An 11,212-nucleotide genomic window follows, 5' to 3' on the forward strand; every position below is an offset into this window, starting at 1 on the left:
GTGCGACCGCTCCGCTGACGCGTGTTGTTCAGCGCGTGGGATCCAAACGCTGCGCTCAGCGAGGCGTGAGCACTTTCTTCAGTTGTTTCTATGACAGAACACCTTTCTCCCGGGAGAACACAGAGCGGAGATGCGCGTTTGCCTGCGCGTCTGCAGGGCACTGGGGAAAGTCCCCGCTTCGCCTCAGAGCCGCTAATTTGGTTCAGAGCCGCGCAAGCCGGAGGTGCGATGCCCCGCCGTGCGTCCGCATTCCGTACTAAGCCCTAGGACCCAAGAGGGGATGCTCCCAGCTCCGTGCTGACCCGCTGCCGCCTCCTGCGCCCATAACTCCGCTCCTGGAAGGGTCAGAAATCGCCCTGCAGCCTCAGCTCACCTCCCCCCACCTCACACTTAGCGTAAAGAGCTTTCTCGCTGATGTTTTTCCCCTTTTTCCCCTCTCCCTTTTTTTTTTTTTTTTTTTTTTGAATTGAGATTTACTCCCAGGCGTATACACTCCCTTTCTTTCATTTTAACTTTTCTTTTTTTATATATATTTAATTGACAGGCAAAAAATCCATCTAAAGGAAACACTCAGAAGTGTTGTAAGAAGGATGTGATCTTGTATTATAAAAAGGATGTGGTCTTTGCCCTATAACAGGTCAGTGAGGTTCTGACACAAGTTGCCCAGTGAGGAGGTGGATGCCCCATCCCTGGAGACACTCAAGGTCAGGTTGGCTGGGGCTCTGAGCACCTGATGGAAGTGTTGGTCTCCTGTTCAATGCAAGGGGTTGGACCAGATGGCCTTTAAGGATCCCTTCCAACTCAAACTGTTCTGTGCTAATATAATTCTGCAACACGTATTTAAATCCGTCCTCTGTGAGAGGAGTCCACCAGAGGTGTACACAACACTCAGTGTTGTCTTAGCAAGGTCTCACTGATATTTCTGCATTTCTATAAAACCTGTTTCACCTCTTATGCCCTCAGATCCATCACTTCAGCACCTTCTCATTCCCATGTGCCACATCTCATTGCCAAAGTGAGTGTCAGAGCCCTACTTCTTTCATACTGCACCTTTAGACTTGTGTGGCTGCATGGTAGGGAGCCACAAATGGCAGTGGTGTGCATGCCAATACATACTGCTGCCTCTAACAGTGAGATAGTTGTATGTTAAAGGAGATTCATTGATCCTTTTTGCCTTTCCTCCTTCTTCTGGTCATAGAATCACATTTTTTCTTGGCATTTTTATCTCTACTCAACTCTTTCCTCACATTCACAGGAATGGATCACATTCATAGAGTATTCAAAGGCTCCTCTTTTATCAATAAAGAATTATTGGCTGGGAGAACTGGCTTGGAATATAGAAAATTTCACATGGCGCAGAGAAAAATGTCTTTTTTTCTTTATTTACTTCCCCACCCTCACCCCCAAGGCCACAACAGCTGGCTTTTAGAGTTACCTGTATTTGTATCCTTTTTCTCAGGTTTGGAAATGCCTGCTTAGCAAGTAACTTCTCAGCTGTATAGCTCAGTAATAACCGGTTATTACTGGATCATGTAGCATTGGCTCCAGTGCGAGAGAGGATGTTTCTGTGGGCCACAAGTGGAACCAGCAAGTCTTTTAGATCCTATGATTTCTAGTCTAAGATTTAAAGTAATTAGGTTTCAGAAGTACACGGGCTGAAGTTTGGTTACTGGATAAAATGCATCAATTTTATCCATTTTAGAAGAAACGATAACTCTTAACAGCCTAAATTGCTGTTTATTTGAGACTTCATTGCAGTGGATCTTTGTCAGGCTGTGCTAGTTAAAAAATCAAGCTTCTCAGAAAACGTCATCAAGCTCAATACTGGAAAAAGTTCTGAAAATTACAGAAGAATTTAATTAAGAATTGGAGATCACTGTATCCATTTGTGTGTTTGCTTGTTTGTGGATGATCTCAGAGCAGGTGCCAATTCCTTGGTGACCATGGGTACCATGGCTGGGACTTCTGCTGTAGATAATTCCTGGTGCAGAGCTCATTTCCAAGCAGGTCACAGTAAGTGTCCACGCACAGAAACTTCAGCAGAGCACAGCGGGCAGACTGGAGGTGGTATCTATGAACGGGCTGCCCAGGGAAGTGGTGGAGTCTCTGTCCACAAAGGTGCTCAGGAAATGTGTGGATGTGGCACTGAGGCGCATGGTGAGTGGGCATGATCTTAGTGATCTTTCCAACCTTAATGATTCTATGATGGTTGAATTACTTTAGCACTGTACAGACTTATTGTTTATAGCAACAAATTGTTACTGGTTTTCTTTGTAGCCTTAATTATTACTCAGACACTCCTGATTATTAATAAAGTTTTACACAAAACCAAGGGCTTACTCATGGGCTTGTCTGAAGAATGCTCTAACCATTATATGTGCTATTCTTTAAGGGGCTGAAATATTTGTAGAAACTGGTCTGAGAAAGGATACAAACTTTGACAGAATGTACACACACAGCATTTGGAAAGTTGTACAGTCAATTTTTGCATGACTTTATTTACATACAAATATGCATGTGGAAAAGAGGCACAACATTTTTGGTTTGACAAAAGGAATTTGAGCCCACTCAGGGTCAATGGCACCCTGCTTTTTAGCTGTCCCTCTTCCAAAGCAGAATAATTTTTAAAATTTTGACAGATGATTGATTTACTTTTTTCATCTCCAGCCTCAGAACTGCCTTCTGCTTTCCCCTTTCTCATGGGGGCTCAGCCACAGCATCTGCTCTGCTCTCCCTTCCAAGCTGAAATAGGACCAGGCAGATCAGGGAGGGCCCGCTCTGAGTCAGCCATCCCCTTGGGTAACCCTGAGCACACAGCACTGGTGGCACTTCCTGCTGCAGAGCTGCAACCACAGAAAGCACTCTGCCTCCATCCCTTAAAGCTGGGGAGAACCCGTCAGCAATGAAAAATGCATTCGGGAAATGTGATTAAAATCACTGCTCATGTTTCTCTTGCTGTTACTTCTCTAGCTGCTTGGTTCATTGTCATTTCTTTGTTTGTTTGTGTTCTGGGATGCAGAACAATTGTCCTCTGCGTATGGCAGCATTCTTCTGCAAGGCCTGTTCCCTCCAGGGCATTGGAAGAAGGCAGGCTGCTTGCACTTAGCAGAGTGTGAGATCCCTATGCTTCCAGTCGTGTTCATCCACCCCTTTATTCAGAATGCTGAAGTCACCAGCTGAGATGCAGGGTATCACACACTACCTCTATCCCTGGAGCGTGTAAGAGACTTATTATGGGTCAGTCTGTCAGTCTGAAATGAAATTCTTTGACATTCTATTTTTTTCCCCCCCAGTGATGATAACCATCATTGAGAAATCAGAATTAGGGAAAAGCCTGGTACAGACTGCCCAGAGGCTGTAGAGTCTCCTCCTTGGAGGTCCCCGAAAGCCACCAGGACACAGTCACCCTGCTCCAGGTGTCCTTGCTGGAGAAGGGGCCAGACCTGGTGGTCTCAGAGGAGTCTCTGCCAGTCTCTGGGATTCTGGGAAATATTCACGTAAAATTAATGTAAAAGTGCCTTTCTCACCAACAAAGAGTAAATTACTTTTTTTTCTATTTAGATGCCCAAATTTATCTAAATACAGTTACAGACACTTCAACACGCCATGTTTTTCATTTTAATTGCCATTTTAAGATGGAAAAGAAGAGGCAAAATAAAAATGTCAGTGTTTTTTAGTTTTCTACATTCTTCCCTCCACTAATCTTTTTCCAACCAGTATTTATGAGCTTGCAGATACCTTCAGATACCCAAAACTTCATTAAACATGTTAAGTAGGCTATTATGCTTGAAAAGCTTTGCATTGCCTTCGTGCTGGCCTGGTATGAACCTGCAGTGCACGGCCGCTCTAGATTTATGCCTGCAGACTTCCTGGTAGGCAGGCTTGCTGTTGGCTCCTGACCATCTCTCTGAAGTGGAAGCGATGCTCACAAGTCAGGTGAAGGTATTAAGGTGCCTACAGTGGGCTCAGCTCTTACTGTGACACAGACCATTCTCTTTTGCCAGAAGGGGGAAGCACCTTGCAGGTGCTCTGTTAATGTGAGTGATCCAATGACTCGTTTTACTGCTCCTTGGTGGAGGTAGGTGGTGGTGTATATCTTCCCAAACAAGCAGCTGTAAAACCTTCATGAGATCCCCAATTGCCATGTATTATTTTCATGCTATATGTTTTGAGTTTGGTGTTTCGTCACGTTTTCTTCCTTGCGGTCTGCCTGCAGCCCCTCGTTTTCTCTCCATTGAGATACATTAAACCTGGGCAAAGTTATAACTAGTACCAAAGCACCCTAATAATCTAGTTGAGTACTAAGCCTGTGGAAATGATTCCCTGAGGTTTCTGCCACTGCCTGGAGCTGCTTTTATTTTTGTCTCTCCAGCTGTGTTATCAAATCTCCCTTGTTGCTCCCTCTAGGTTAATATGGTGGTGATGAAAGCAGCTTCGGTAGCAAGGAATGGGCCCACCACTGCTTATAGCAGCACAGTGTATAGCACAGAGAGAGAGGCTTTAGGAGACCCTTGGTTTAGAGGGATGCTTTTCTGATGATCCAAGGGCTGGTTTAATGTAAAGTCTCCTGCAGTCTTCTCAGTTCCGGAGTCATAGAATCATAGAACTGTTTGAGTTGGAAGGGACCCTTAAAGGTCATCTAGCTCAACTCCCCTGCAATGAATACAAACACCTACAGCGAGATCAGATGTTCAGAGCCCAGTCCAGCCTGGCCTTAAGCACCTCCAGGCACGGGGCTTCCATATCACAGGGCAATTATTCTAGTACTTCTCTACGCTTACTGTAAAAAACTTTTTTTCCTCCCCTTTTGTTTATATCCAACCTAAATCTCCCCTCTTTTAGTTTGAAACCATTCCCCCTTGTTCTGTCACCACAGACCCTACTAAGATCTGTCTTCTTCTTTCCTGTAGCTCCCCTTTAGATACAGAAAGGCTGCTCCCAGGTCTCCCTGGAGTCTTCTCCAGGCTGAACAGCCCCAGCTCTCCCAGCCTGTCCTCGTAAGATAGTTGTTCTATCCTTGGGATCATTTCTGTGGCCCTCTGGAGGTGCTCCAACAGGTCCATGTCACTCCTGTACCGAAGACTCCACATCTGGATGCAGTGGCCCAGGTGAGGTCTCACCATCAACGAGTAGAGGGGCAGGATCACCTCTCTTGACTTGCTGACCGCGGGCCTCTTAAACTCTATCAAAAACCCTCACTGTGTGCCAGAAATGTGTCAGAACTGAGTCAAAGAGGAAGAATATTATCCACAGAGAGTCATTAAGGAGGAAAAGTCATCCCCACTGCTGGCCAGCTTTTCTGCTGTGCTGACAAGCCCTGAGTAGAGAGCACAGTAGTGGCTCTGAGTGTGTTGTGTGCTTGTATTCATATGCTACTGCTTTGCATGCAGTGACTTTTTTTTGGCTTTTGTCAGCCGACAGGCAGGCATTCCCTCCTCCAATTGTTCTGTCATAGTGGGAGGTTTTCTATCTTATCCTCATTAAAGGTACTCCTCATGAAAACTGGATGCCACTGGACGCATGTAGGACCAATCTGGATTTAATGCAATTTTGTCTGTATACTTTTGCATCTGTTTTCCAGGATGACAGCTGTGTTTGTGAAAAACTGAGGAAGTGACAAGAGAAAAAAGAAAAAATGCTCTCCAAAGTTCATATTGAAATTGTGGGCAATGTCAGTGTCGTTTGAGTAGGGAGGTCAGACAGGCACCTTACCTCCTAACAGAGCAAATGCATCATTTTTAAGAAAATATCAGTGCTGATTTGCTGGGATTATGGTTTCCTGCGCATTGCATGATTTCCCACACACCCCTGCTCCAAATATATGGTTATTATGGGCTGTATGCAACCTTTGTGCTGCATTGATTCATTTCAGAAGGCCACTTACTGTAAATGCTCAATAAAGATGAAGGAAGACCGTTTGACATTCAGGCAAAGTCTTCAATTTCCACCACAGGAGGAGGGCACCCCCCAGCACGTGGCCCTGGAAAAAACACATTTTTTGCTGCCTCTGATCTTAGAGATGGGAAAGAGATGGGAGGAGTGAGATATCACAGGTGCTTATCACAGTTACATGGTAAGAGTTGTGTTAAAACAGGAAAAGACTGCATAAGCAAGTCTTGAAAGGCCACAACAGCATCTGTGTAAGAGATAACTCACCCAATTTATCCAGCTAAACAGTTCTGTCAGGTTTACCAAGGGCTGCAAAACTGGCAAACTGCCTCATCTCCTGTGCAGCAGCAGTGTGGGCTTAACCCTTCTACTTGCCTGTTGGAAGCACTGAATTTGCAAACCTCATGGCAGGAGACAGAACCTTGTGCAAACTGTTGGCATTAATGACAATTTCCAGTAGAGCAAAAGTGAGTTGGACAGGATTCCCGTTGCCAGCTGCAGACATGACTGCCTTAGGCATGCCTGGGGCTGCACAGCTGAAAGGGGATGCACTGAGAGATGTGGTCTAGCAGGAGATGAGCGCCTATCCCAGCCTCTGGACAAGCCCCCACCTCAGCTTCCATCAGAAGGGAGAATCTGCTGAGGGCTGTGTTCTTCATAGTTTTCATTGCATTTTCATGTTTTAGCAATAGCAACCACACCTGTTGTTGGAGCCCCTGCCTGGCTCTAAGGGTGTTGGTCTCTCCAGCAACTCGCTTCTTTTGCATAGCATTATCTCGCTGATGTGCATGTATTTGTGACAGGTAATTGATTCCTTAAAAGCCGCTTCTTGCTGAAATTTCCCTCAAGATGTGGCATACTGAGAAAAAAAGAAACAAAATCACACTGTTGTATGCACAGGCATTGTGCTGAGCTTGTGATTTGGGAAGCCCCAGGGAGTGACCATGCACCTTGCTCACTCTGCTTCAGTAGAAAATATCCTAGGAGGCACCTGGTGTCAGCTGTGCATGTCTGGAGAAGGGCAATGAAACAGTGAAGGGTCTGAAGAAACGTATGCGCAGCTGAGGGAAATGGGATTGTTCAGTCTGGAGAAGAGGAATCTTAGGAAGACCTTAATCATTGTCTGCAACTCCATGAAAGGAGGTTATGGTAAGGTGGGAGGCTGGCCTTTTCTCCTGGGAAGCAGGAGATAAAATGACAGAGATTATGAGAGACATGTGATAGGATGCAACAGGATGAGAGGGAATGGTCTCAAGTTGCACCAGGGAGGATCAGGTTAGATATTAGGGTAAGTTCTTCTCAGAAAGAGTGGTCAGAAAAGGCTGCCCAGCAAGGTGGTGGAGTCACTGTCCCTGGAGGTATTCAAGAAACGTGTGGATGCAGTTCTTAGGAACATGGTCAGTGAGCATTGTAGGACTGGATGACCTTAGTGGTCTTTTCCAACCTTAATTCTTCTATGATTCTCTGATTCTAGTCAACTTATCTATTTGGATGAAATACCCTGATAAGGCCATGTTCATGAATGGAGATAAGAATCTTCTGCATTGAGAAGGAATTCAGCAGTTTGTTCCTACACATGTGGGCTCAACAACAGGCAGGTATGTAATCTGTGATGTTGTCTGAATTACAATTAATCCCTCTTCAAAATGATATCAGGAAAAAAAATCTGTAATGCCAGTAAGCGTGTTAGGAAGCAAAACAATGGAAGAAGTTGGCAGGATTAGGCTCACATAGGAGATTACGGTGGCAAAAGGGAAATGACTGTAAAATGCTGACATGGGAGATAAAGTACAAGTGAGAATGGCATTCACCCAAGGTCATGTTTTTAGAAGGAAATAGATGAACTGGATATGTGGCATTTGTTCAAGAGAACCTTTAAATAATGTGATGCTGGATGCCCTCTTAGTAAGGCAGTACAGAAGAAGCAATAGTTAAATCAGACATGTGCATATGACAAATGACAAATGGGTTTTGTCATGCTCCAGAAGCAACCTAAGAATGGGAGAATTTAAATATCTGCTAAAGAAAAGTGAAGTCTGATATATTTTTAAAAACAGAAGCTTCCTTTAACAGCATGCTCATGAAAATCCAGAGTGCTACCGCCAGCACCAAATTACTCCCATTGCAGGAAAGGGCTGCGTTGGAGTAAGCACATGTATTTTTAGGTATTGATGGTTAGCAGGGGATAGACATATCCTATGAGAAGAATGAGTAGAGATATCTCAGGTTTATGATACGATCCTGGGTTTGGAAACTGTGGTGTGCCTTCCAGCTATGCTGTGTAGGTCCTTAATCAGTTTCAGTGCCTTGTTACAAGATGCAGACTTCAGTATTGCTCTAGCCCCTTGCAGTGTGACAATCAAGCATCAAGGTGTACCCTTGAACATGGTGAGACAACATACTGTTGTGCATAAAGTTTTTTAAAAAGGCAACATAATGACAACACATGGAATGAGACTTCATTTTGCTTGTGGATGAAACCTTGTGTGTTCCTACTCCTTGACAAATAGCTGTGGAAAAGAAGTACAATAGTAATTAATAGTTACTAATAAATACAATTATTACTAATAATTATTGTTGATATATGCTTTTTGTTAGAAGTATTGAAAAGGAAGCCTTTATTTATTAAGCCTTTATTATTAAATAATGCTTTCCAGATAGCTTGAGTTTTATTTTTATTTTCTTCATTTTAAAAGGATTTTTGTCAGAAGTGTGCTGGGTTGTTATGACCATAGATAACTCAGATGGGAGGCTGCTAGTAGGAAGATGTGCTGGTTAACCAAGGCACAGCAGCTCCTCTAAGTGAGCTGATGTAAGGAAAGAAAAATGTGCTATAAACCATGTGTGCCTTTAGGAATAAAGTAGAAATTGCAGAGTGCACTGGTAATGTGAGCTCAGATGCTTTTCTTCCTTGCTTCTAATAAAGCAAAATTATGCTCTGTCCTTGACTCAACTTTCAGAATTTGTCCCTACAACTGAAATGCTACCACTGCTTTGCCCCTGCCCATCGACCTCCTTAAGTGTACTGGTGCAGTTAGGCATGACACAGCAGGAGCAAGCTGGGCACTTCTGTGGGTTCATCAGTGACAGCAGGCAACTTGGCCATTGGCTGCTCCAAACTTTGATGGAAAACTGCTTTTATGGTTGATGAGAAACGAAAAATGTGGAGCCTCTTTGGAATGGAGATCAGATGCAGAGTGTTCATTCGCTCCTGCCCCATACATCTGCAGACAACAAGAACTGTGGAAGCACCAATTGGGAAAATATTATTGTGGTTGATACGTTTCAATATAAACAGGAAAGATGTTCTAGCATCTCAGAGTCTGGGATCTTCAGTAGAAAATAGGCTGATGGAAACTGAATTTTTTGCCAAATGCACATAAAAAGTTCAGAAACTAAGTCTAACTAAATTCACAGGAAGAAAAGCCCAGATCTTCTGGGAGGATCTTCAAAATTGTACGTTAGCCCTTTGCATAACTCAATGTCCTAAAGCTTTATCCAGTTACTGGGGACATCTAATGTGAAAGCTGATGTGCTTAACCACTTGGCTTGGATAGGAGTTGAACAAATGAAGAAGACAAAACCAGAATTACATTTACTGTCCTCAAAAAAATATCTGACATGACCTGGAGAGAGAATATTTCTTTCTAACAAAGGATTATAGGCACTGTGGAGTGGAGAAGAGAAAGCTAAGGAAATCAAATTACTATGATCTCAGTCAACCGAAAATAGTAGGTGGTTTCTGCAGATTGTATTTTGAGGAAACATTTCTGATTTCATTTAGGCTACCAACAGGAGAGGGACCAGTTTTGTTTAATACAGTTCAGCTACTCCAGCTAGTCCAAATTCAGTATTTTTCGTCCCCATCATTACTTACACAAATAAAATTAACACTTTCGCTCTTTGTTTTGTTTCTGCAGATATTCTATCAAATAAGGACAATTCCATAAGGACAATAGAAATGTTTGAATATATTTGTAAAAAATAAATATTTCATCAGTTCAGGTCTGACAAGAGTCCTACAGGATACTGATTGGTTGCATGCTGCATGATTGCATCAAGCATTGCTAAAGTGGGAAGAAGAAAAAAACTAAACTATCCTTAGTTTCCTAAATACATACACACCTGATTGATTAAATGAATGAGTTCTATATCAAATTCATATCTCACAGTTATAATTTTGCAATTAGAAAGTTGTCCTGAGCCCTGTCTGCTTAATGAAACCTATCATGCATTTGAATTCTGTCTATCAAACACTGGCAAGAAGCTGCCAGATGATGAATCTACCGGCTGAGAGAGTGCATTCGACAGACAATCTGGGGAGCAACAAACATTCCAGAAAGAAGCATAGACTGATTGTGGAACAGAAAAAAGAAATCTCATTCACAATGGCTGCTATGAATTATTCACTGATGAATAATAATAATAATAAAAACCCACCTCAAAATTACTGGTGTAGATATGCTATCCCTGCCTTGTTAACAGCTTGTGGCTGTTAAGGAGCACTGCAGCTTTGTCAAGGGGCTAAACCTGCCTACTGGAAGAAAATGAGTCTGTTAAGCCTAATATAGCAACTGGTTTAGTTACAGTGGTGCCAAACACCCAGGGAAATTATCTTAATCTAAAATAAGCAGAATTCAGGCTAAAATATGTGTGTTTTTATGCAGTTCTCCAGACTGTTTTAAATAAGACATTTGAAAACCACATTTTTATTTAAAATAGTGCTATTTTTTCCTTGCTCAATCTTTCCATTTTTTTCACTGAAACTTGTGACAAATTTGGAATAGCAGCAAATACACGTAATTTGAGACTGGGATGTCTTTGTTACTACTCTTGCATTCAGCAGCAAAACTGTAATACTCAGCTGTGAAAAGATAAAGCCATGTACTTGTCAGTTTTTTAGACAATGAGTGAGCCACACTTATACAACACGTTGCATGTTTCAATTTCTGCATTGAGAATGTTCATATTCTGGACTAGTCCGGAGCAAGAGACAGTGGTCAGTGAAATGACTTGAAGGAAACCAAGAGGAGAGTCCAACAACCTGCTCTTGTGACCAGCAAGTTGAAGACAGTGAAGAGCCACAACAGGCAAAAAGTGTGGTCAATCTGCTCTTTCCAAATCAATTAGCAAAGCTTATTAAGGTCGTGGTGACTTAGGAAGCTTTTTGACAGTATCTGCTGAGAGCTTTTTAGGCTTTGATTTAGTTTGTTAGCTCATGTTTGAAGGTAGCATGGATGCAGATGAATCATGTGTTGGTGTGATATTAGACCTAAAAGAGCTTGTTCATCTGAAGCCAACAGGCATTCAGTGGAAATAGGTC

The 11,212-nt window shown here is 42.9% G+C and overlaps 1 protein-coding gene across 1 annotated transcript in view; it reads right to left on the reverse strand.

Moving 5' to 3' along the window:
- The window catches only part of GRIN3A (glutamate ionotropic receptor NMDA type subunit 3A), a 74,227-nt gene extending 67,833 nt beyond the window's left edge, over positions 1–6,394 (reverse strand). Inside the window, exon 1 of the mRNA XM_042822755.1 lies at positions 6,265–6,394. Within this exon, the coding sequence (XP_042678689.1) occupies positions 6,265–6,394 (130 nt within the window). The remainder of the gene's footprint in view (positions 1–6,264) is intronic.
- Between the last annotated feature and the right edge of the window lie 4,818 nt (positions 6,395–11,212).

This window comes from Centrocercus urophasianus, unplaced genomic scaffold (assembly GCF_019232065.1).
Source record: "Centrocercus urophasianus isolate 14NV4802_14NV808 unplaced genomic scaffold, USGS_Curo_1.0 seq_21, whole genome shotgun sequence".
NCBI lineage: Eukaryota > Metazoa > Chordata > Aves > Galliformes > Phasianidae > Centrocercus > Centrocercus urophasianus.